Source organism: Sebastes umbrosus, chromosome 8, assembly GCF_015220745.1.
Source record: "Sebastes umbrosus isolate fSebUmb1 chromosome 8, fSebUmb1.pri, whole genome shotgun sequence".
Taxonomy (NCBI): domain Eukaryota; kingdom Metazoa; phylum Chordata; class Actinopteri; order Perciformes; family Sebastidae; genus Sebastes; species Sebastes umbrosus.
In genome coordinates this window covers 25,296,007-25,323,690 of record NC_051276.1, presented here as the reverse complement: position 1 = coordinate 25,323,690, position 27,684 = coordinate 25,296,007, and the positions used below count along the sequence as shown (strand labels likewise).

Genomic DNA, 27,684 nt, shown 5'->3' with positions numbered 1-27,684 from the left:
AAATCTGAGCCTGTCAGTGGCAAAAACAACCACTTTCAGTGGACGTACATTGACAGTGAGGAATTGCCTTCAGCGATTACATTGCAGCCGTTTAGCGTCTGCCGGCTGCAGCATTCTTGCTCAATACTGGACCAATTTAAAAAATTGTTGTCTCCATTAGTCACTTAGACACAAATACATGGGAACATAGGGTCCAGGTTGAAAAATACCAAAGTTACCCTTTAATTTGCAATTTGTGCCATTTCCACTGACCTTTAAAAAGCTTTCTGAAATGGTGCACCACAAACCTGAAGTGATCTGCAGCACTCAAACTGAAACCTAACAAGCTGATTGAAATGATGAAAGAATGTAATGATTTTTATTGATATTTTCTATATGTCTTCTAACACAGCCTCAACCTGACTGTGTGGTGAAATAAAGGTCAAATAGAATAGATATTGAAGAGAAAATGTATGAAAAATAAAATATATGGTCTTTTCTAAGCCTGTGGGAGCAAATCTTGGCTTTATCATAAAGCTATAATAATAATAGTACTTTTGATCCTTGCAGATTTTGTGACATTACTTCCCTGCCATTCATATGCATATTGTAACACACTACAGTCGCCCTTGTGCCCTCAGTTTAATTGTTTTTCTCCTGTTCCCAAACAAATCTATTTAGCAGCACTCATGCTTACGTGAGAGCCACAGAAAACAAAAACCCCCAAAAATAAATGGTTTCCACCCCGGAGGAGGGAGCGGGGGGCTCCCATTCAGAATATGACAACCATGTTTTAAATTATGTCACATCCCAGCGCTCCCCTCCCTCTGCTGGAATGTCTCCTTTTAGCATCGAGGAATTTTATTGCCCTACCTTCCCTCTGTTGTGGTGACACTGGGGGACAAAAACCAGCGCTGACCCCATGGGGGCAACTGCTCGGCTCACCACCTAGATGCACATTGTGACTCTGGCATAACTTCGCCGTTAGACGTCACAAGTCATTGTGTCGGGGCGTTTTTGTGTCTCAGGACAAAGCGTGAAAAAGAGAAAAGAAAACAATCCAGATGCCTTCTCTCAAATGGCCCAGCTTGCCCCCTTTTATAATGCAAGTGGGGGTCAGCTTTGTTCGAACGCGGTGATAGTTGTCGTTTTAGAGAAACCAACTTTCAAAGCACATACCTACGCCTTGTAATTAGGTTAGCTATTCCCCCCTGTCTGGACTCACTGATGGCTCTGTCCTCTCATGGGGATTACTCTCACTCGGTAAAATTATACAAATTACACTCACGTGTTAGAGCTATGTATTCATTTTCTTTGACTGAGTACCAGTTGCCCAAACCCCAAGGCACGCACAGGCTGCAATTAAAGACTTTTGAAACAATGGGTTCTCACCACGAATATAATTCTTGTTTTTCTTGTCTGCTTCTTGTAAATATCTGGTAAAATCTCCTACGACAGAAACAATGCTGAAGAACACAAGAACCCAACGAGGATTCATTGTCTCTTAAGACATTTCCAGATGTCCAGATGTATTTCATTAGATTAGAAAAGATAAAGTTGTATTTGCGGGGAACAGTTGCAAAAATCTGCCTTTGGCTCCCTGCCCCTGGAACATGTAGCAAATGTTCTACTTTGATTAAACATGAAGAGTAAAATGTGATAGGAAGACTTTACCCCATAACCTTCAATCTTTTTTCCAATTTTTCTTTCTTTATTTTTTTATTTTATATCTTTCTTTACTCATTATTTTTCTTTATTTTATTAGAAATGTATTTATTCTTTACTTTATCTTATTTTATTTTTGTGCGTTTGGTCTCATGCCAATTTTAAAATTTCTTAAATTGCTTATTTGAAACTTAATGTCTTAATTGTGTCTTTTGTGGCCTCACTTAAAATGTTGAATATAAACAGTGGTGGAAGAAGTATTCAGATCCTTTACTTAGGTAAAAGTAGCAATACCACATTTTAAAAACACTCCATTACAAGTAAAAGTCATTGAACATTGAAAATCCTACTCAAAAGTGCTAAATTCAAAATTCAAAGCATCTCTATTGCCTCCACACAGCTCTCAACATGGCGATAGGTGAGCTGGTGGCAAGCAACCGGAGGTTGGGCACTACGCTTCCACGATGACGGTGTTATCGGCTGTAACAGCCGTATGAGAGCAGTGCAGAGCGGCAGCCATGAGCTAGCCAGTGGGTCACGCTCACATGCACTAAATTGCACTAAAAGGCACGTGCGGTCGTCCTGGCTATGTCAACAAAACACAGAGAAGCTCTAACTACAATGCTCACAGAAGCAGAGTGACTTCATTCTCTGCTCAGGTAGACATTACTCCTCTATATCTTTCCAGAGCAAATAGTTATTTGATGCTATATTAATACTCTGAATATCGTATAGAGAACCCTTAAGTGAAAGAACAGTTTGCTATCAGCAAACTGTACTCAACGTATCCAAAGTAAAAGTACAATATGAGCTCACCTCCTAACTGTAGCTGTCAAATAGATGTAGTGGAGTAAAAGTACAGTGCAGGAGAGTAGAAATATCAAGTAGCAGAAAATGAAAAGACTTAGAAATTGTACTTAAGTTCAGTACTTGAGTAGATGTACTTAGTTACTTTCGACCATGGAATAGAAGTGACAAATGAAGAAGTTCATGAGTAGGAAGGGGGTTTTATAGGAACAAACAGGAAATACAGGGGGGTCCTGCTGTTGTGTTGAGTCCATATAAAATCTAATGACACAGAAATCTGGTGAGACTTTATTTTATTATTTTTTTATTCATCGTTTTCATTGTTTCAGTGAAACAATACAGGAGTGGTTTAATTTGTCCCACAGTGTATATTTTACTTGAGTGTGAATGGGTAGTTGTTACCACACCTGTGTAAGCAGAACACATCTGTTCTCTCAAGCGATATACTTCCCTAAAACAATCTACAGTACATGAAAAAAAAAAGACAATAAAATCTTTCCTTGTAACCTCTTGAGTAAAATCTTGTATCACACTATCTGCATAGAAATCCAATTTTGCCGCTCAGGTCTGTTTTCAATTTGCCTCATGTGATTCACTGCCAATTGTAACAGCAACTTATTTGTCTGGATCTGGTGGTTGCGAGGAAGACCAGATGTTGGACTCTGAGACCAGATGAAGGAAGTCAGAGGGTCTGTGTCTCTGTGGCGGGTCAAGGATGAACAGGATGTTGATAAACTAACAAACCTTGACTCCTTAAAAAAAAAAAAAAATCACTTGCTCTTTTCCCAGCTGACCTCATTTCTTCGCTGTTCTTTCTCTCTTACTTCCTAGTCTAGACCTCCTGGCCCCTCATTTTCTTCCCCCTCGTACACCCTCTACCCAACCCCGTCACCTAGTTCCCCTCACCTTTCCCTGCCTGTTGCTCTCCCGTGGTGGCGACGCCATGAGGCGTGCACATGTGCCAGTTAATTAGGTTTCCTTATCTGCCGGCAGCTCACCTACAGTCCAGCTGAGCCTGGCTCTAGGAGCCCACGACTCCGACTCAATCACAGACACAAACAACAACGACGATGGCGAGGCTTGTTATTTTTCCCTCTAACTTATCAGGTCATTTAATGAATCCTGCAGCAGAATGAGGAGGCAGCCTCTTGTCATAACAGTGCAGACGGAGAGACAGAGGGAGAGGAAAATGAGCAGAATGTCTTGACACAGCCCTCTAACAGCCCTTTCGTTGTGCCCAATAAAACCAGTGATATATGATCATGTGTCTTCCATATGTGATGCCGCAGACTCGCACAGCGTCTCAGGGCTTCATCAGTCTGACAGGTCCATTCTCTTGCTACAAACCACAGGGGGGGGACTCCAAACTTGGACATGAATTTGTTGCATTTTCTAGTTTTGGTTTGTCTGCAGTGAACAGGTGGATGTGGGGCTTGTCAATACAACATGTCTAGACGTCGGAATTCAAACTTGGCCAGAAAGTGTTAATAAAGTGGCTATTTATACTGTAAACGTCTATAATGTAAAACATGTCATTGAAATTAAGTTGAAATGTTTGCAGAGCTGTATTTGAGTCTTCATAGGCAAACTGAAAGTCTTTTAGCTGCCTGAATGCTAATCGTTAAAATGACTTGAAGGATTTGAACTTTTTCCTTTTAAAGCTGTGATAATCTTACATTGCAGAGGCATTTGTGGAGATATTTCTTCTGGTACTGTGATTTTACATGTCATGTTTTACTTGAATGGTAAGTCTAAAGTCAAGTCACATCTTCAGGGGAATCAAGTTTGAAGTCAGTCATGTCCAAGTCGGTCACTAGTCTTCATTTTTGGGAATTAAATTCATGTATATGCTCATGAAGATCTTTGGTCATCAGGGTAGGTTGAAAAGCTCAACCGGACACCCCTCGAAATGATCGTCTGGCACTGATTGCAACCAAGATTTCTTTTTTTTTATTAGGTGCACCGCGTGAAATGAAATGAATCTGCACGATTGCTGTTGTTGTACTGTGTATGTGACATAGACTGTATATTAGAAGTGGATGTAGTCACCGTGATGTCATCCATTGGTTTGTGGACTACCGTTTTGAAGCCTTGAGTTCGGCATTTTGGAAGTCACCATCTCGGTTTGTATGCAACCAGAAGTGACATGAGAGGGTGGATCTGAGTACAACAAAATGTTACAGTTAACTTTCATGAACTGAAAACACACTGTGAAAGGGTAAAAGTTAAAAAACTCGACACTCAGACCACCCAAACGCCGTGGTAACGATCTGTAAATCACAAGGTAGCCTCGCCCGAAAGAATCCCCTGCTTTATGGTGTCTTTGACTCTAAATGGGACCATAATTTACTAACTATACAATCAGACTTCTCTTTGTCAACCAGAGGAGTCGCTCCCGTATAAAAGCTGCTGAAACATACGAGTTGTTGACAGTGAAAAGTTCAGCTTCAGAGCAGAGTCGAGCTTTAACAGTAAGAAGTGCAGAGGTCAAGGAGTGTATATATAAAAGATGAACTTTCCCTTCAGAAAGGTCAATACTGCTTTTACCCTCTGGTGGGGGCACAGGGTCAGCTGGTTCGATGAAGCTACAGGTGATATATATATTACAGAAGCAGTGGTGGAACACAACATACATTTACTCAAGTACTGTACTTAAACTATACTTTTGGGGTACTTTCCATTTTTTGCTACTTTATACCTTTATGCTATCAAAATAATATATTTTTTACTCCACTTTATTAATATATATAACATTTTAATAATGCTGTAGTCACTACGAGACAATATTGTACCACCAGATCGGATATTTTGGCTGGAAAACAAATGAAATACATTCAAAACTAAACTAAACTTCTCACATGGCTTCATTTAGATAATTGTTCGAGGCCCAAAGAGGTCCGATTATCCAATTTTTACCAACAAAGCAAAGATTAGGGGGAAAATAATAGAGATTATAGTGTTGTGTATGTTTTTAGCTTCATATTTGCATTTAATGTCTGTCTTTGTTTTTCTTTTGCTTGCTATTTTGTCTATTGTTGTGAAGCACTTTGTGACGTCTGCTCTTGAAAGGTGCTATATAAATAAACTTATTTGTGTAGCAGAACTTTGTTTTGTCTTCTTTCCTCTCCCATTAATCATCTCACGACCCCTCAAAGTTATCTTGTGACCCTCTGGAAGGGGCCCAACCCTTAGTTTGGGATCCTATGGACTACTTAACAATTTAACTGCATTTAAACTAGCTCCATCTCAGCTACAAAAGTCAAATGCTAATTAAACATTGATGCATTAGTAACATATCTATGGGGGCAACTTTTCTGCAGTGCTTATAGGATTTATACTTGTAGTGGAGTGTTTTTGTTATTCTATTGGTACTTTAAAGTACCTGAATACATCCTCTCAGTAAGAACCTGCTGCTGGGAAATCAAACTGGATCACTGCTCACCTTCCTGCTGCCATCTGCATTCCAGTTTGCAGGTTGGAGGTGTATTAACAGCACATGTTCATGTGAAGCCATCAATATTTATGTCGTTGCTATTCAAAAATGTGGGTTTGAAACATTGATTTGCCTGCTTGGAGAAGCTAATGTATTCCATCCAAAGCTTTACACATCTCTCTGCTAGTCGGAGTGCAGGTGTTTCTGAGTTTATTATTATTCAAACGCTCCCACTGAGCCATTCTTATGGAGTCATCGCATTTCTACCTGAGAGAGCGCTGACATGGAAAAAGAGAGAGAGAGAGGTAGATGATGTGCATTCAGTAATGAGGCAGACTACAGTACAGATCATTTTATTGCAAATGATTGCATCTCCGCCCCCCCTAACTGGATTTTACATACAGCTCTCACCCTCTGGAGCTTCTCAGTCAGCTGAGCGAGCAACTCTGCTGCTCTCGCACACGCTTCATGTGAAATGTATTACAGGATGAAACAAAAGAAACTTCTGCCAAACAAAAACAGACTTTTATTTTTTCTAAAAATCAAGAGTCATTTTGTTATTATATCAGTATATAACTCTTTTGATTTTAATAGAGATTCATGTATATTTCGTAGAGTATATGTATTGCCTTATTATTGCCAGTATTCGCTCTTCTTTCATCAGTTTGGTTTGTGGAAGTTGAGTGCCTCTCCTTGTTCTCCTGTCCCACCATGTGTTCAGATGAGGAAGGGTAGGCATTGTAATTATTATTGGTAGTACTAATATCAGTATTAACATGTACTAGGGTTGTTACCTCACCCAGGGGTCACAAGATTATTAAGGAAATAAGAAATTAAAATATCTAAAATATTTTTATTTAGACATTTAATTTTAATTTTTGCATTTCACTGGTGAAATATTGAATAGTACCTCTTTGGGCCTCTGAAAATCCATTAAATTAAACAATCTGAGAAATAAAAATCAATCTTTGGTTGAACTGCTCGAGACTAACCTCTAAAATAAGGCGATAATCTGCAATGAGGGGTCACAGTAGAACTGTTTTTAAGGGGTCACAAGGTGCCAGAGGTTCAAGCTAAAGGCTATTAGAGTAAGATTCGTATTGGTAGGAGTGCTTGTTTTATTTTTGGATTTAATTAATGACTTTATTTTGGTTTCTGTATTAAAAATGTGTTGCAATCCCTCTTCTCTCTTACTCCTCTCTTCAATAATGTCAGGACAAGTTTTTTTTTTTTTTCATTATGGTATCACGTGGAAGCTTTCACATCGAATGTTTCACTTAAAAAGTCATGTGATAAAGACATGCACACAGGATGTTAAAAGGTTCGACAATTGAAACTTCATATTTCACATGTGAAAACATGTACTTCACATTTGCTCATCCATAACGAGTATCAAATATTCAAAGCAGATTGATAGACAGATATTTTATTTAGGTCTATCTTATTTATTTGAGCTGTTAAAACCTCATGGTAAAAGACAGTTAAACTACATCTTGTCTGATCATAGATATTCTTTTAATTCTTCATTGATAATTTGTAATTTTTCTTTCATCACAGTATCCTTTGTAGGGCAATACTATATGTGTGTAGTGTATTATAAAGTATGTTGTACATTGTATACTGTAGTTCTATATAGTGTTTATAGTGTGGTAAACCATTTCCCCACAACCTGCTTTGGCGATACTGTATGCTAATAAAGCTGAATTGTTTATTTGCATTCTTATTCAGCATTTATAGCATTATATGAGAATATCTAGAGAATGTACAGTGGAAGTTTGTGCAGAAATAAATGCTGCAGCTCCTCCAGACCAACAGAGGTTTACCGTGTCTTGTGAAGTGACGGAGCTCCGCAGCAAGTAACGTTATCATCTCCGACCGGGTGCTGGTGTCTCCCTGCGGGCGCAGTCGGGAGACGATTACGTTAACTCTTCCTGCTTCAGCCCCGGCATCGACCCACTTTTCCTGCTTCAACCTCCGGGGCTGAAGCAGGAAAAGCCAACACTTGGATCAGCATTGATTCGTCTGGTCGGCTAACATTACTTCCAAGCAGGCGAAATATAGAGTGATATTGTGGTTTCAGCTGACGTGTGTCGCCTCACTGTTTTGAGCGATGCTCGTTCATGTTTATGTAGAGCGAGCACAAGCACGAGCCCGGCGCTGACTTTCGTTGACCTAACCACAGGTGTCGCTGTTAACAAGCATTTCTGAAAGTTACAAACAGTCCCTTTAACTAAAAAAATTGAAAATAAAATATTCTAAAAAAAAAAAGTTCTGTCTCATGCTGCTCTGTCCTGGGATGAGGTTAGAGGAGAGGGTGTTCTTCCTCCTCCTCCTTCTCCTCTTCCTAATCCTCCTCCTCCTCCATGTGTGTCAGGCTGGAGGACAGGGTATAGCATGACGTCACGCAGGGCTGGTCTTGCCGTTTATTAGCCAGAGGAGAGCCAAGTGCCAGGTTGCAAGAGAGCTTCACACTGCAGCTCTGTCCGGCCGGCGGCAGAGGGGATGTCCTACTAACTAACTTCCACCAACCAAAAAAAAAAAAAAAAAAACTTTCTAGAAACTCTCAGTCCAACAGAAAATATAACACAGACTGACTGACTGACTGACAAAGTGTCGCAACTCGCCTCACTCCTGCTTTTAATGAAACTTTTTACATGTGGTTTATTTTGAACTAAGACAGAAGCTGCACATCCAACTCTGATCTGATCACTTCTGAATGAGCCGCCTGCCTACAGACTTCTTTTGTCCTTTATTTTTTAATTTGAACGTTTGGGATAAAGTGGTTTCTTTATCAGTGTTAAAGACTCGTGATGGCTGTCCCATCACTAGCGTTACTACTTGTAGGAGTTGTCTTGACTTCAGCTGACAAGGTAAGTGTCCGCACCGCTTCACAGTCGCTTCATTTCACTCTCAAATGTTTGTTAAAAAGCGTCTCCAAACTTTTCTGGCCGCGCACACTGCTTCCTCTGTGAAATGCATGTTGACACTGTGCACACGCGTGAGTTTAGCCTGTTACATAAGACATGTAAAATAGAGGCATTTTTGTTTCATTTTTTTTTTGTACAAGCAGCTTACAGTGTAAACTGCTGCTGGACATCTCACACTGTCACATTATGATGATTTCCTTCTTGGTATTAAACAAGCTTTTTTTTCTTTCTCCCTCTCTCTCCCAGGCTGGTGAAGTAGATAGAGAGGGTAAGTTTCTGTTTATTCTCTCTTCATCTTGTTAATGTAAGTTGTGAGAAAGTAGGAGATCAAAGTGGGAGGGGAGTTTGTGAGTGAGGAGCTCTGTAATACCCTCCTCCTCCTCCTTATACCTCACTATTCCCCCTACACACACACACACACTGTCCTCCCCACACACTGTCCTCCCCACACACTTATATTACATGAGCAAAAACTGCTTCAAGGGCTTTGTCATACAGGAAAAGAAAATTCCACTTCTAAATCCTGCACATCTGTTATCCATTCTGAGGTTAAGAAACAAGTGAGCTGCAACAGCGTCCACGTAGGATCCTTTTACAGCCGCCGTTATCTTCTGAGCACCTTCCAGGGCCCTCACACAAGCAAGATGACAGCAAGCTGCCAGTCAAGAGCTCTGCGGTGGAGCGCATTGCTTGTTTGTGTGCCACCGTTGGCTCTTCTTTGGGGTCCTCATTATCAGCCTTGTAAAGCAGTTATTTCACCCATTTAGTGTGGTTTCTCTTAAATTTTCCACCTTCCGTCTTTGCTTCTTTTACAAGTTTAAAGGCCTCGTGCAAGAAGCACTTGTACGAGGAGTTGTTCCCCAAGTGGTTTATGAGAACCTTCAACACTTCTCTAAGTGTTTTCTCCATGAAACAAAGTTCACGCCATGAATGAATTATGTATATGGTTAAAGGGTGACGTCGGTATTTTTCAATTTGGACCCTATTTTCCCATGTTTTTGTGTCTAAGTGTCTTAAACCTGCAGTAGGCAGTATATTTATGGTACCATTGGGCAAAAATGCCATAACAACCTTTCAGCATATTGTAATTCAAGTGTTCTGAGAGAAAACTAGACTTCTGCACCTCCTCATGGATCTGTTTTCAGGCTTTAAAAAATCTAGCCTGTGACAGGAGACTTTGACCAATCATAGGTAATTTCAGAGAGAGAGCGTTCCTATTGGCTGTGCTCCGGCTGGTGGGTGGTGCTTGGTGTTTCCTCAACTGGTTTCAACATGGCCACTGGGTCACAAACGTTCTCATCTTACAGCTAAACAGTACACTACAAGATGTTTCTGAAAACATTAGAGGTGAGAAATATGCATTACAGTAACAGACTGCTGATTCATATTTGATCAGCGCTGCCTAGTTTGACCGTTTGATCGGAGTTCGCGAGTGATTAACAGCTGCTCAGAGACAGCAGGCTCCAGCTCGGCTCTGATTGGTTGTTTTCCTCCGGTCTGTGAAATCTTGCAGATGCCATTAGGAGCACCGGAGGACACAGAGACACATCAGATTACCTGTCTCATGCACTACTGTCAGGATATAGTGACTGTTTTATAAAAATAACTTTTTTAAATCATATTTGCTCTAATTCTACCCACTGCTGCTTTAAGGCCTCTACACACTGAGGGCGTTTTTTTCGTGCTATTAATTTTGCATGTCAATATATTTTTTCAAACTGTTTTTTATGTCCTTAGTACTTTCACACAGAATGTGAATATTACGCCGCGAAGGAGCAACATACTTTTAATTTGGAATAAGGTTGATTTCCTGAGCCGTAGCACCGCGAATGAAGGCATCAACCAATCACGTTGTGTGGAACGAGTTTAGTTGCGCCACTAGTTATGAAACAACAACACAGAGGCGCCGTAGTCTGAACCAGAACGGCAAACTTCATTACTCCTTTCAACCTTGACAAAGGCAGCATAGACCAGATACACTCCTTCTGTTCTTACCTTTCACAATAAAAGCCCTAGACATATAATATTTGTAGGCGAGTATTTTGCATTTTCATGCCGTTTATTTGTCACGCCCCCAGTTTGTAAAGGCCTTAATGGGGACAACAATTTCTGAAATTGGTCCAGCATTGAGGGAGAATGCTGTAACTGACAGCTGCAAAACACGAGTTGCAAGGGCAAGTGAGCAGTGTCAATGAAACATTACATCCACTATAAGTGGTTGTTTTTGCCACTGACAGGCTCAGATTGTTATTATAAGTGTCTGACAACATTATGGAAAGGACCCTACAGAGAACTATAACCTTTTTCTTACCTTTTCTCTTGATCCGGTCTATTTGTTATTGTGTCCAAGTCCCGCTCAAGGACAAGTCTCATGAAATCTGAATATCCGTATACTCTGGCTCAAATAAATACAGCCGGCCATCGAATTCAAAGACCTCATCCACATTGTGGAAATAATCTAAATATTCAGCCATGACATTGAAAGCCTTTGAGATAACACTGAGCTACGCTATCTGTACTCCAACACAACAAACTCTGCCCGGCTGGCACTCTTGTTTCCACCATGGATGTATTCCAATATTCCACCATTGTCTTCCGGCAACACGTCACCTCGCCAGATTTCACAACAAGACTTCTCCTTGAGCAAGACACTTTCCATAATGTCAGACACTTCAAATAACAATCAGAACCCGTCAAGGCAAAAACAAGCACTTCTAGTGGACGTAAATGACGGTGCCATCTTGCACCAATAGCAGCAACCTGTGAGAAGCTGCTGTCTACAGCGTTCTCCGTCAATACTGGACCAATTTCAGAAATTGTTGTCCCTGTTAGTCAGTTCAACAAAAAAACATGGGAAAATAGGTTGAAAAATACCAAAGTTACCCTTTAAGGAGTTGTCCGACAACTTCCAGGTCTTCATGAAAGTTGCAGTGTACCATCAGCTACTCCTACATCATGTCACCTTGACCGCACACTTTTTTTTTAGTAACTTTATGTCAAAGCATTTCCTCTTTATTTCAGTCACAGTACAGCGCTGCTGCTCTGATGACATGTTGACATCTGTATTCAAATTTTAAATTTCTAATTCTTCTGGGTCTCATAGTACGACTACTGGCTGACACTGCTACATGTGTTATGTGTTGGTCTGCTGGAAGCACGTCTTGAAGCTCCACCCTGTAAAGTTCTTTTTACTCATTGTTTGTGAACAAAACTTTCCCACAAATGGAGGGAAACAGGAGGCAGCCCTACATGGCAAATCTGGGGGCGTTGATTATGCCAATGATCACATCTCATGAGCACGCACCTCCTCATGAACTGAAATAAGCAGTTTTAAGAGAGTTTGGTGAATCTGACTTGGAACAAGCAAACCTCGCAGAAAAAAGTAAGAGAAGTTCTGGCGTGAGTTCAGTTTAAGTTTACTGGTTAAGTTGCAACTTTTTCTAAGCAGTCTTAACACAAAATGATTGTCAGATTGTCTAACGGTGTCTGAAACCACCTTTCCAGAATTGTAATCGGCATCAGATACTCCAGCAATCCTCCCCATTTTACGTAGCAACAGGCGGTCAGGTGGTCGTTGGCTAAAGTCTTTGTGGTGTGTACAAGTTCAAATGGTGTAATCATGTTCATGTTGGCGTGAAACTGGTTGGATTGTTGGTTTTGTCTTCCCCCGTTGGCTGATTTCTCTGTGGTTTGTTCCAAGTTTTCAAGTCCCACTTATTGTCAGTACTATTTCTTTGAGGTCAGCGTGGTGCCTCAGGTTTTTAAGATGTCCAGGTGTCCACACAGTTCGGTGACAAATTAAAGTAAGAGCGTCTTTGGAGAGCTGCCATTTTGCATCGATGTTCAACAATGGTGCAGACGGAGAAATCCATCATAGATGAGAAAGATAGGCCAATTTCTGCTCTTCACAGTAGCAGGAAATAGAACTCAAGGGGCGGTACTTGTAGTAAGGGATGCCACTTGTACTTTTACTCTTTATCTGCACACTGGCTCTGCAAAACCTGTTCATAAACTTTGCTTTCTGAGTGTGGAAAGGACCAGAAATGACCCTTTAATCAACCAATACAATCAGTTTAATGAAGCAATTCACTTTCTTTAAGACTTTTAAATCCAATTTGACACAAAATAATGACAAAAGGGGGAAAGAAAATAAAGAGAGATAAATCTAGATCTGCTTTAATGTACATACAGGAATAGACAATCACAATATTGTTGGCTGACAATGGCTGTGATTCTCGGAGAAACCCGAAATTGAAACCAGGAATATTAGGGACTACGTGTGTACACCTTTTATCAACGTTTTGTTGCAATTGGTTCAAATAGGCGAGCTCTACAATATATTGGTGAAAAATTATAGGGAAATAACATGGTTTATTTAATTTGGGCTGGCCAAAAATAGGTGAAGATTGTATGAAATGTGTAGGACTGGTGAATTGGCAGTGCCTTTTGTTAATGATTTGTCTCGGAAAGGTTCAGGAGTCACAAGATAATGTTCTTTATAAATGACCACATGGTGGCGCCGTCTGCACCAAAAACTAATCATATCATTTTACAGAAATCTCCAACAAACAAACAAACAAAGAAATGAACTTACAGGACTGAGAACCTTGGTTGAGATAAATGTGACTCTATTCTACTTCTGTTATCTCTATCTGATACCAGAGTCTCCTCTGAGGGTTGAAGCTGCAACAATGAACCTCATGAAAGTGAAGATGTGTGGCTCCCAAGCATCTCAAAACTGCTGCTTTCAGTGTGAACACATATATTTTATTTGGAACATATTTGATCCCTAAGGATCGTGACATATAATAATAGTAATAATAATAGCAGGTGGAAGAAATTAAAACGTTACGATTAAACAAACCAAATTCATGTGCAAACTATTTAATCTGTACTTTCATTGACTTATTCTCATCGTAAAAACTATCAAAATGTCTTTAGTGTTTCATATTTGAATATTGGTTTCAGATGGCATTTTATTGACCTCGGTAACAAAGGAAATCAATGGAGAGAGTGAAAAACCTTCCATAGAAACTGCTCTAACCTTGCCTTTTCACTCTGACACAATGCATCACTTTGCATAGAGAAAATGAGACTGTACGTATCAAATCTGAAGTTTTGGAGTTCTGGATTTTGTAGCATTGAAATGGATGACCTTTTATGATAATAGTAAAGTCGACTGTCAATGCTGTCTAGTCTCAATATGCACTGATCGCGTTTCATCTTTCACTCAAAATTGTGGGCGATTGTGGGCCTTTTGAGAACAGCTACTGCACAGCTTCACAGTTCAAATATGACCTTGTACACCTCCACCTTTTTCAGCATGAAAGTTTTATGTATACAGCCACAGAGACTGATTGCACTCTTTGAAAAGTAAGGTTTATTTTTTTACGAAATAAAAGGATTCCAATCCATGGTTCAATATTTTCAGCTCAGTTCAGTAAATTTGACAAATTCCCTGAAGATCAAGTCTCCCACATGGCACGGAAAAACCGAAGCTTTTAAGGTCTATTCAAAGTAAATGTTCCTCTGAATGTCAGGCTCTCTTTTCAGGTTTCAGACCTTCAACACTTAAATCAACAGCACTGCAAATGAATTTAGGCTGAAAATTGTCTCTAAATTTGCTCTAATCTCATTTCATTTGCACGAGCTGGCCTGAACCTTTATCGATCAGTATGTTGTAAAAGATTTTAAAGCCCCAGAATACATATTTTTTCAATCAGCTTCTTAGTCTGAGCACTACGGTTCTACATGAACACACTTATCATCTAAAGTTAGATCAGTTTTTTTGTTATTTCTAGGGCTGTCAATCGATTAAAATATTTAATCGTGATAATCTCATGATTGTCCATAGTTGATCGTCATTAATCGCAAATTAATAAAAAAAAAATGTTCTGTTCAAAATGTACCTTAAAGGGAGATTTGTCAAGTATTTAATACTCTTATCAACATGGGAGTGGACAAATATGCTTGCTTTATATAAATGTATGTATATATTTGTTATTGGAAATCAATTAACAACACAAAACAATGACAAATATTGTCCAGAAACCCTCACAGGTACTGCATTTAGCAAAAAAAATGTGCTCAAATCATAACACAGCAAACTCAAGCCCAACAGGCAAATACAGCTGTCAGTGTGCTGACTTGACTATGACTTGCCCCAAACTGCATGTGATTATCATAAGGTGGGCATGTCTGTAAAGGGGAGACTCGTGGGTACCCATAGAACCCATTTTCATTCACAAATCTTGAGGTCAGAGGTCAAGGGATCCCTTTGAAAATGGGCATGCCACTTTTTCCCCGCCAAAATTTAGCGTAAGTTTGGAGCGTTATTTAACCTCTTTCGCGACAAGCTAGTATGACATGATTGGTACCAATGGATTCATCCGAAACAACCTTCGAATGATCGATATTGTTAAAACAAATTTGCGTTAATGCGTTATTATTGCGTTAACTTAAACAGCCCTAATAGTTACTAAATGTAAATGGATTCAATGGCTATTTTTTGATTTCATGAAAATCTTAAGGATTATATGTTAAATAAACTGAACTCTGTTTTGATTTGAATCCCAAGAAATCAGCTTTATTTCTTCTTCTAAAGAGGAGAAATGGGTCCTGAGATTAGAGCTGGGCCTCTTGAGGATTAAGCAGTGAAACCCAACTCTTCAAATACTCACTAATGAACAGAGCTAATTCTTGGCTCCTCTTTGACCCATGGCTCTATAACTTTTTCATCCCTTAAAGATTTGTCACACCAGCTTTACTGCAAAAAAATGCAAACTGTGGGGAGAGATGTAATACTCTGTCTAAACTTACACCAACCCTACGCATGTTGCACAAGCTTTTAACATATCAAACAACTAACTCTGTGCCTTCATGTTTGCAGAGAGAGTAAAGTTAGCGTGAGGTAACTGTGAGGTATTTGCCCTGTAAAAAAAAGCCCTTTGATGTTGTTGCATGTTGAAAACCAGACACGTGCCTGCAGTTTGCTTTGGTTGTTGAGATATGACAAAGGTGCTCTGTGTTTCCATAACTTTACCAAGTCAGCGTGATGAAGCTGCGTCCATCCGTCGCAGCTTACCATGCATCATTTTATCAGTAATATCATCAGATTGGCTGTTTGATATCTGCATGTTTTTTCTCAAAAGCTCGTCAGATGCATGTTTTTAACATCCCGTGTCCAGAGCGTGCACACTATGATTTGTAAAGTATGGCATTTCCTCAGACGTGTAATTTGAGTTTCACCATTGACACCTGTTTGAATGTCTTCTAGTCAAAACCTACAAGATAATTACAAGGTTTCCATATTCATGTTACATTTTTTTCCAACCAAAACCAAACCAGAGATTTTAGAACGTGTCTGCCATTGCACACATTTGGAAAAGCAAACCAAGCCTCGGTGGAAATTTCCTTTAAACTCAGAGTGTTTTCAAGGCCCACAGATTTCCTTGTACAATTGAGTTGACCACAAATTAGCCGATGAACAAGAGCCTGAGGCTGAATGAAGCACGATGCCAAGATGATGTTGAAAACCATCCAGTGTAGGATGCTTATTTTTTGTGTGCTATGTATTTTACTTTGGATATGTTGAAGGCAACAGCAGCTTATCAAGAACTTCAAGAAGAAAGTTTTTTCTTCTCTACTCTCTAACTGAAACGTTTCATCCTGTAGCTGCATTGCCAGATCTAAAAGCATCATAGCTTAAACGAGACATTGGCATCCGTCTCAGTGACATTCTACCCATCTGTGATGGAGGCCATGTATAGAACGATGATGGCACAAGAAAATCACAGCCTCCTCACTCATCTCAAAGACCAGATGCTTTGGCACAACATGAGTCCTTTTCAAGAAATGCCAATCAAATACATGCATGAGTATAATGATGGTAGTACTATTGATGATCATAATAACATGGCCTAAAGACTCAGGAAACACCTGACGTTTGAATTTGTGCTGAAACAATTTGTCGATTAATAAAACAGTTGATTGGAAATTAATCAATAATACCAAATGTTTCAGAGCTCCGGCTTCTCAGATATGAGGATTTGCTGCTTTTCTTTCTTTTACATGACTGTAAATTGAGTATTACTGTGTTTGGGATTGTTGGTCAGACAAAACAAACAATTTAAAGACTTCTGACTGTGGAAACTTGTGATAGGTTGTGATAGGTTTCTTTTAAACAAAATGTTTAATAAAAAATCAATAGATTGATAGATAGATTGAACGAAAACGAATTTGCGTTTACACGTTATTATCGCGTTAACTTTGACAGCCCTAGTTATCAAGCTACGGACGTAGATTAAAATAAGTAAACGTTGACCCAGTAGGGCTGCTGCATGAAGCCCCAGAGTTCAGAGCATTATATCCTCTTCACATCACATGGACATTTGGACTGAAAAATAAAAGTTATTGCACTTATGTTACAAACTTGTAGTTGTGTAGTGTGTTGTTAGTTCTACTTCCTGCTAACTTGAATAACAGAAGGTGTCCTTGTGTTGTTTTCCAGACCAGCTGAGGAGCCGGCTGAAAGAGTACGGCCTCGTCACTCCCTTCAGCACCGACTCTCATGGACACTACCTGTCACACCTGCTCTCCGCCACCCACAAGCAGCGCGTCAAGAGAGAGGTGCTTTCTTCTGGTGAAGCTGAACAGAAACTTTTCTTCAACATCTCTGCCTTCGGGAAGGAGTTCCACCTCCGCCTGCGCCCAAACAACAGGCTGGTTGCGCCGGGCGCGATGGTGGAATGGCACGACGAGATGCAAGGCTTCGGGAACATCAGTTACCGCGGCGATGCCGGTGCGGGCGCCAACCAGACTGAAGCCACCAGCGGGGCAGAGAGGATACTGCACCGAGAGCTGCTAAAGACAGACTGCACCTTTATCGGTGACATCACAGACGTGCCCGGGGCCTCGGTTGCCATTAACAACTGCGACGGACTGGTAAGTCCTCTTCAGCCATAAAGCCTCTTACTCCCCCACCCCCTCAAACCCTCTTTTCATTACAAAAGTGCCATGACCTTATCAACTCTACACTGTGGGATTTTAGATGTCCGTAACTCCTGAGTTTAGCCTTTCTTTACGTCAGCACTCGGCATTTTTACAGCACATTGTTCTTGGAGATATTCTTCAATAGCTTTTTGTACAGATGTTTGTCACGGGTGAGTGGCCATCCATTGCACCCACAAACCCAACGGATTCTCTCCCCAACCTCTTCCCAACATAAAACACGAGTGTCCTTTGTGCTCCACAACAGTGTGCAGTCCTATCCTCCCCATCACCCCTCATAAAACACTTGAACAGTAATTGGGAAATGACCTGGGCCAAAATCTCTTATAGTAGGCCAGCGAGACATCTCTGTGTTTAAGGAAGAGACTCAGTTAGTCCAAAGACTTCAAATGAAGTTCTCTGCTGAAATCCTGCAGACTTTTTAAAAGCAACAAAAAGGATGTACTGTAACTCATGACTGGCATTCACAATCTGTTAAAAGATAAAGCTGGTGTTATTTTATCTTATCTCATTATTAATAGCAGTTCAATAATGAATTTATCCTGCTAACAGGTGCCGTCTGGAGCCAGATATAGCTCAAGTATAGTTTATTAGATGAATAGGTGTGCTTCACCTGCAATCTCACAAACTGCAATGTGTTTCTTTCCCAAAAAAGATTCAGCGAAAAATGGGTTATATAAAAGTTCAAAGTCATCATTTTGGTGAATTGAATTTATAACGATTGGAGTGACAATCTCCTCTCCAATGGGATGTAAACGCAGAAGTATGTGCTTTATCAACAATCATAAATACATTCGTAAAGCGTTTCAGACGAAACTACTCTTATCGAGTTTATCACAATAAAAGAATGTGTCACCCAACAACACAACAAGATGACTCTTTTAGGTGTTTTTCGCCACATTATCGGAACAACTATTGGATAGATCGCTATGCTTTTGTACAGACATTAATTGTTTCCAGAGGATGAATCTTATAGACCTACAGGAGATGATACCCTGAGTCTTCATGTAGTGCCACTAAAAGGCCTAATTCGTCACTTATTTACTGAAATATCTCCACATCTACAAGATGGATTGGCACACACAGTTTTGTACAGACATTCACAGTTCCCAGAGGATGAATTTGTCTTTTTCTCTGCTGCCAGCGGAAGGTTGACATTTTCAGGTTTGAGTGAGATATCTCCGCAACTATTAAGGCGGGGGATGTGACGAATAAACGACATGAAAATGCAAAACACTCATCTGTGAAAATTACATGTCGAGAGCTTTTATTGTGAAAGGTAAGGGCAGAAGGAATGGATCTGGTCTGCGCTGCATTTGTCAAGGTTGAAAGGAGTAATAAAGTTTGCCGTCTAGGTTCGAACTACGGAGCCTCGTTGTTGTTGTTTCATAAATATAGGCGCAACTCAATTGGTTGATGCCTTTATTCATGGTGTGAAAGCTCAGAAAATTCAACCTCATTATGGAAAAAAATACGTTGCGCCATGTAATATTTGCGTTCTGTGTGAAAGAACTCATAACAAAAACAACAGTTAGAAAAAATATATTGACGCCCCCGGTGGGTGAAGGCCTATAGATCGACACATTCAGGTTCCCTGCATGAGGAATTGTAATAAATCCTGTGATTTTTCATTTAACCCTATTAGCTGGTCAAAATTTCCATTTGTCCAATGCGACTTTTGACCAAATACCTGTACCTGTACTTGTGTATAGTGTTTAGTTTCGAGCTAATGTTAGCATGCTAACACACTAAACTAAGTATGTATGGCATGAGCTACATCAGGCTGTGGCTCCTCACACAATACTTATTATTTTAGTGTCTTCAGGGGAATGTTTGATTATAGTAAAAAAAAAAGAAAGTAACACCAGCCTTATTCTTTTAATGACGAGCCCTCAATGGTATTCATCTGAAGTTATTGTACCTCAGTGTGTTATGCCATTTAATCTGTTTGACTACAGACTGCTGGAGTGTAAGATTGCACTGATGTTGCTTTTGTAAAGGTATATATGCTCAAACCTGGCTGCGACATCAAGCGCATCCTTCACTGCTGCATATCAAAAGGCAGCGCTGGTGTAACGCTTCCTTCAGGACCTCTGAATAGAGCGACACGTGGATATGATGATAGGGAGAGCCCCGGGGACTTTGACTTACATCATTGTGAAGTATGAATGCAAAGCCTGGTGGTCTGCATTTCCTTAGATGTGTATGCCCTCAGGATTTGATTGTCAGAGGAAGGGCCGAAGGTGCTCAGCAGGGGCTTTACTTTATTCTCTCCACATTACAACAGTCGTAACACGGCAGCACACGTAGAGGCAGATTCTCACTGGCAGGTTTTGACAGTGTGGTTGACGAGTTTTTTTTTAAGGTGGTGGGAGGAGGTTTCCATGAAAAATGAGCTGACTTCCCTGGAAAATTTAAACAGGTTGATTCACAAGAAGAATGCTGACAGGTGTTGTTTTGCATGAAATTTGAGACAACCATCATATGACGTCGGACAAACAACATGCAGTGTTCTTCCCAGATGAAGGCTAAAATCTCACAGTAAGCAGCCCGAAACATAAAAGTAAAGCAAATTTAGATCAGGAAATAACGAGATGACACTTTTCCGCCGCCGCAATCTAAAACTAAATAAAAAAGCTAGATATGAAACACTTCTTTAAACCCACCACAAATCTAACACATTTTTTTAGTGCAACAAACATTCTTGGCAGGAATAAAGAAAGTGGCGCCAGTTCAGATGAGAGATGACTAAAATGATAAATTAGGCTTTTCCTGTCTTTAAAGATCCTCTTAAACCGACTTCCTGGTAAACATCATCTTCAGTGGTGACCTCATGCTGCACGAGAGGACATGATCAAAAAGTCCAACCAATAAAGTCATCGCTAGTTTTTTGTAGGGCTCCAACTATTCTCCTTACTATTTATTTATACTATTATTATTATACATTACTGATTATTTCCTCAATAGATTAATCGTTTGGTCTAAAAAATGTTGTATAATAATGCAAAAATTCAAGCATTAAGTCTTTTCAGCTCAACCTTTATAATAACACCATATTTCTGCTGGTAATATGAAATCATACATCTTTTCTGTTTATAACTAATAGTGAAATATTGGTTTACATTTCATGGGTGACTTTTGTATTTTTCAACCTGGACCCTATTTTCCCATGTTTTTGTGTCTAAGTGAGTAATGGAGACAACACTTTTTGAAATTGGTCAAGTGGTCCACCAGCTGCTAGATGAGCTGTAATGTAATCATTTGGCACCAACCTGGTACCATCAGTTCACGTCCATTTTGTTACGTCCATGTTTTTCAGCCGTCCCCGTCCACAGCAATGTATTGCTTTTCTCTGGTGCTGGTTCTCCTGTCTGTTTCTCTAAACTGGGAGCATGCCGACTATCATTTACTGTAGGTAATACACTGACTATGGATAAGCACCTCATACAACCCCACTTCAAAACACCCAAACTATCCCTTTAAGTCTTTTGAACCGAGTCAAGCCTCAAGTCTGTGAGAAATGACTTGAAAGTCAAAAAGCAAATTTCCGGGTATGAAAGTCCCAATAGCAAAATGGCCAAAATCACACCAGAAACAGGATGAAAACAGGACATTTATCATCCAGCTGCAAGTATTGAATCAAAGCATTTGTATGTGCAACTGTGCAAAAAGTCTCAGGATGAGTTTCTGTCTGTTTGGACCATAATCCGGCTGTCTAACGCTTGTCAGTCACAGTAACTCTCTGAGTTTCCCTCTATTTTTCTCTGAACCGTTCACTCCCCTTAATGGTTTCAGGATTGTACATCATTTAACTCAGTAGAGTTTTATTGAAGTGGTGTAGTATCTTGCCTGCGACAGTGCTGTTGAAGTGATGAGAAAGGATGCTCCGCGTGCAAGACTTGAAAATATACCACAGTGGGAAAACGCTCTTTAATTATGAAGAGCCTGGTAACAGTCAGTTAGCTTGATCACTCATGGGACAATGTGTTCACATAGTTTTTCTTAAAGATGTATTTTCTTGTATTCACTGAGATTGTTCTGCTGTGTTGAAGCAGAATACTGACTCCTGTTTGTCTCTCTTTGTTGTGCTGCATATGATGTTTTATTATGCAGCGATATTTGAGTGTCAAAGCCGCTGACATTGAGCTGACAGAACGTACAAAACTCCAGTCAAACAACTTCATTCTTTCTGAAGTGAACTACTGCAGCGTCTCTGTGTGAACTTTAATATAGTCTCCTAAACTCAGTTAATGCCACTCTGACCTTTAAGTCACTCCTCTGCAGGATTTGGCCATTTCCTCTGATTGCAGCAGGAGGAAGCAGTTCATCACTTGGGCAGATTCAGTCTCTCCAATACATTTATAGTTGAACCTCGCAGGAGATTGAGGGCTGAGATGGGGCCACACAGGATGTGAGAGTTTTGCTTTGTAAATACTGTCCTGGCAGGATGTCACTTTGAAGACGCCAACAGCCATCAAAGGTCTGTCGCTCTGCCCAGTGGAAGGCTGATTTGAGAAGACTGCTGCAGCTTGCAAACACTGTATGATACCACATTACTGTGTACCATAAGATCTGTAGTTAGCTTTTACATTATTATTAATTGAAAAGATGCTCAAAATTGGAAAAAAAAAAGTTCAGAAATACAAAAATCTGGATAAAATCTTAATTTAAATCTTGCAGCTTTTTGCAGCTCAGATACGTATTGATGTTATACTTTTGTTTAAGGGACTCTGGCACACTAAATTCACTTTCTATTACAGGAAGCATTCTCTAATGTCAAAATCACAAGAGGGTTTATTTTACTGTAAACTGCAGTGATTAGTGCTCTGTTACGACAGGAAACAACACATTTTGGATATAATGGGATAAATAAGGCACAGATATAAAATCTGGGTGATTCAGCGTTTTAAAATTAGTTTTATTTTTGTGCGTAAATCAGTGAAAAACAAAATGACTAAACCATACTGTACTAATATACTTATACAATCCATTGTAAAACAATCGATAATTTAAAACAAATCTGATTATACAAGTATTGTTATTTAACAATGGATAGGTTGATTTTAAAACAAAAAAGATCAAAATCTGACAAAAAGCTATTTATAATCCATAAATCTGATTTTAATAGATACCATTGGCAGCTCAAACACTCTGTAGTGTAGCCATTTCTTCATATTTTGCTTCATAAAAGGGACTCTTTCTTCCCTTTCTATTACTGGAAGTATTTTCTGAGCTGTCAGTGACGCAAGAAGACTTTATTTATTGTATAATGTGACAATCAGTCCCCTTTTAATGGCAGGAAAAATCCCATTTTCAATATGCTAGGACATAAAATCTGGGTAATAATCTGCTTTAAATGATCTGCCTTTTAAAGAAAAACCCAGGTTCAATCTGATTTTCAAACTACTGTTGCCACCTCTGACAGTCTTTATTGTGACCATTTCATGTTTTTTGGGCACATTGTCAACAGCTAATTTGTGCCCTTTCTCTCAATTTTGCTCTTCACTCTATTTCTGGAGGCAAATATGAGATATCAACATCACAAGAGGACCTCATTTACTGTAATGTGTCATGCTCTGAGTTCTGTTACAGCAGGAAACTAAGCAAGTTGTTTTGGGACATACAAATCTACCTTTTTAAAAAATGTCCTCATATTGTTTGCAGCCTAAATGCAAAGCATGCAGGACTGCAAAACTGGAGATCAAACACTCCCCAAAGCAGTGGTTTCTGATGAAAAAGCCTGTCGTTGAGGGCCAGTGGTCTTTGATCTCAAGTAGTAGCCTCTTAGCCCTCGCTAGGTGTGTGTTTTACTGTTTCTTAATTATAGCCAGGCTGCTGTCTGGAAGTCTTTACTGCAGCAGGCAGGCAGCCTGACTGCTAAATGCTTATGAGGCAGATACTTCCTCCCGTTCAGCAGCAGCAGCAGTAGTAGTAGTAATAGTAGTAGTAGCAGTGTGGGGGTGAGGTGAGGGACGGTGATCTTTGCTGCTCTGTGTGGGAGACAGCCATCATGTTTCATGCATGGCAGAGAGAGAGTGGTTTCTTAGGAAAAGCTGCTGAAACATATCAGCGCTGAACTCTGCCTCTTTTAGTCTCACGTGCTGAGCAGAAGCAAATCTGTCAGGGTCACAGCAGAGGCTACTTTTGAATACGGTGCGAAGCGGAGTGTGTCAGCCCGTTTATGTCTCATGTTCACTCCAGTGATTCATGAATTCTGCTACAAAACCTGAATCGTTTTTCATCTCATTACCAGAGTTTAGGATTAAGGAGACTTTATAGCTATCAGAAAGTTGAAATGGTCTCACTGATATATGTTTTATTTCACTAGCTGGAGTCTCGGTCCTATTAATTATCCTTCAACACCTAACAAGTATTTTGGGTGGTTTGCCTACGTTAAAAGCAAATGGATTCTTTCATCATTAGACCCTCGCTATGAATTTGTAAAAGAGCCCAAAGAATCCCACACGCTGTCGATCAGCCGACTCATTACTTTCTATTCATGACATTTTGTTCCTCAGGCCCTCATCGGGATAAAATTCAACTTGTGTTTATAATTCAACGCATTCGTCTATAAAACCCTCTGGAGTGCAGGGACTTTGTAGTGGATGAGTTGATAAGCTGATGGACTGGCAGACTGCTTTAAAGGTTCAGCTGGGAGATGGTTGACTTTTAGTGCCATGCATTGCGCCTGCATAATTTTTACGGCAGGGAAGTTTTATTTAAAGGACCATTTTGTGGGATCTAGTGGAAGAAATGGAATATAATATTAATAAATATGTTTTCTTTAGTGTATAATCACCTGATAATAAGAATCTTTGTGTTTTTGAGCCGTTTATATCTACATAGGGAGCGGGTCCTCTTCACGGAGTCCGACATGTTGCACCGCCGTGATTTGTATAGCGTCAAATCGTAACAGAAGTTATCTGAAGATGCTTTTCATATAGAGCAGTTCTAGACCGTACTCTATAATTTAGTCACCCAAGAAGAGTCCCCCCATGAGCATGCATTTTTATGCAACAATGGCAAGGAAAAACTCCCCTTTAGCGGGTAGAAACCTCGGGCAGTGGGCGGCCATCTGCCTTGACTGGTTGGGTAATTGATGTATCCCCGAACACTGTGTAACACAATGTCCTGTAAAATTTCCCGCTCAGTATGTATCTTCTTTAAAAAAAAAAAAAAAATCTAAGGGTAAAGATCGATGTTAATGTTTTATCTGATCTTTTTTTTTTTTTTACTTTGAAGTTATCAGCCTCAAAAATCCAGTATCGGTCGGTTTCAAGTTCACATTCCTGTAACTTTTCTGGCAGTGTTCTGAAAGCTTTGCTAAAATATTCATTACAAACTAACTTTGTGAATGTTGCCAGATGCACATGGATACACGTTGTTCCTAATGACTTCCTTTTGAATTATCTCTGCGTGGAAAGGAGGGATGCTGGAGCTTGAGGTCTTGGCTGAAATGAAAGTCTTGATCTCAGTGATTTTTGCAGCAGCAGCAGCAGCAGCAGCAGCAGCAGACCGTCTTGTTTGTGAAACTTCTCTTCCACTGAGAAACACTGCAGCCTTGTGTGACTCCGAAGCTCTCAGCGACGCTCGTTGATATGTTAGGGGTTAATGTGTGGACCTTTATGAAGATCGATTAGACTCATAAAGATCTCAAAACGTAAAACCCTGTGCCCTTCTTCTGTATCTTGTGCATGTAAAGATCAAAGAACAGACATACAGGCTGGTGAAATCTTTAAAACACCGACTTTCTTGTCAACTTTTTCCCTGTTTTTTTTAGAAATATGGGCTCCATGAAGGCATTTGCTTCCGTTTACAGGATATAATGACAGTGTTTGATCCTCGAAACACACCTGGTCTGTTATGGAGGTTTTTATTGTGAAAGGACGGTAGTTTTACGAGTACAGTACTTCCATCGTTAACAGTCAGAGAGAGCGACTCCGCTGAGGGTGGCTGGTTTTGTTAGTTTTGTTTCTTTTTCACGTGGATGAAACGTACACGAACACGTCTCTTTAAGGATTCAGGAAAACAACGAAGGAATGCGACTGACCTCGAGATGTCAGGAGTGGGTGTATCATTCCCATCCTCCTCCTCCTCCTCCCTCAACATGAGTCTTCGGTTCATGTCTGGCCTCTCCTCGTGTACACTCGTGCTCACAGGGTTTCCTTGTCACAGAGTTGATGGTTCACATACTGCAGATGTTTTATAGTGGAGCCCTGAAAGGCAAAAGAGGGGAAGTTTCTCATGTCTGTTGTATTTTTGGACTTAAGGACTCAGGACATAATCTGTGTGTCTGTTTTTCATCCAGCTGTGCAGAGCTGGGAAGATGATGGAGGAGTGTAGATTAATGATCTGTTTGGGATGAGTAACTCCCTCACGCTGTTAGGAATGGTAACGGAGCCCTGGGCCTCAAAAACATTCAAACTTTTAATTTTTCTCTCAGCCTTCAGAGATAAACACGGAAATACATTAAGGCACCAGTGAGCTTGAGATTATCACACTAATGCAGGGCTGGTGCTGATTTATTATTTAAATGATGCTTAAAGGGCTAGGGCATTGTGGGTAATGTGAATAGGATAGTCAATCAGCACAGCTTCATAGCATTATTGGATTTACAGGATTTTAGCCTCAATGTGATGAAGTACCTTGTTTTTATCAGGTATTTAATTCACTGAATTCAAAACGTATCTTATATATAAACATATATAACCTCTTGTTATCACTTGACTGAAGTTCCACACACATGATGACGCCTGAGTCAACTCCATCCAAGATGTGTTTGAAAGCTCCGAGTTGAGATTATTTTGTCACACAAAGTCAAGAATAATGCTCAAATATATATATACAGTTTCTATTTACAACGCAGTTTCACTTTATAAAGTATATTGGCACAATATATAACATAACTACATTTTCATATATCTTGATAAAAACGTATCCGTACATCAGTCTAACTACTGTACAGCTCTGTGAGTGTGTGAACAAACTCATAAATGGCAGCCAACTGTTTAATTTGATGCCTTAGGTTAAAAAAAGAAAAAGATTTCACAAGCAGAAGCATGAGGAGTGCTGCTTTTGTAGGTGAAAAACATGAATATTTTTTCATTCTAGGGATGAAAAGCCTTCAAAATCTCATCCAAAACTTCAGATCCACTTTGATTTCCACTGATATTATACATAATATTGTAGAAAACTATATCAAGCTCTACATGACAGGTAAGGGAAAGCTGTGATGCAGGCTGTGTTTTTGTAATTAGAGAGTTGAACAATGTAAATGTGATTGGCTTTACTGTCACATATAGACATGAATTGACCTTTCAACACAAAATATACAGTAATTATGATAGTAAAGGTCATATATAATTGAGATCAGGGACATAAAAATGGAAAGTGACATCCCTCCTTATTGTCGTTGCATTGCTGGCAGATTGAGATTTGAGCATTCAAATAGAAGTCTGTTTGATTTGGTGCCATATATCGATGTGGCTCAGAGCTGACGTCCAGGTTTTTCCAATCCCTCCTGATTATGGAACATCAGATCTGTGTCACATGTGAGAGGAAAGAAAACAGACTTTTTTTGTGCACTTTTCAGCTGCAGCATGAAGCGTTTCTACATGCCACAAAGTACCAGCTTTTATTTCAGCATGACAAACAAACTGTAAGCTGCCTGGAAATGCCTTAAAGCAACCATGAAATACTGCTTCAGCCTCACTCATTTGTTTCCATGAAGCAGGACAGCTGGAACAAAAACCTCCTCTTACTCTGCGTTGCATGAAGAAGGATTTTCTTTTTTTTTTTTGGCAAGCCTTGGCAGACAGACAGGCGGACCGATCGACTGACAGATGCAGACAGACAGAGGCAGAG

At 39.9% G+C, this 27,684-nt stretch overlaps 1 protein-coding gene across 1 annotated transcript in view; it reads left to right on the top strand.

Annotated features, from left to right (window-relative positions):
• The first annotated feature begins 8,694 nt into the window (after nucleotides 1–8,694).
• Nucleotides 8,695–27,684, top strand: part of adamts3 (ADAM metallopeptidase with thrombospondin type 1 motif, 3) — a 170,432-nt gene continuing 151,442 nt past the window's right edge. The window contains exons 1-3 of the mRNA XM_037776856.1: nucleotides 8,695–8,754; nucleotides 9,058–9,079; nucleotides 17,321–17,754. Coding sequence (XP_037632784.1) covers nucleotides 8,695–8,754; nucleotides 9,058–9,079; nucleotides 17,321–17,754 — 516 coding nt within the window. The remainder of the gene's footprint in view (nucleotides 8,755–9,057; nucleotides 9,080–17,320; nucleotides 17,755–27,684) is intronic.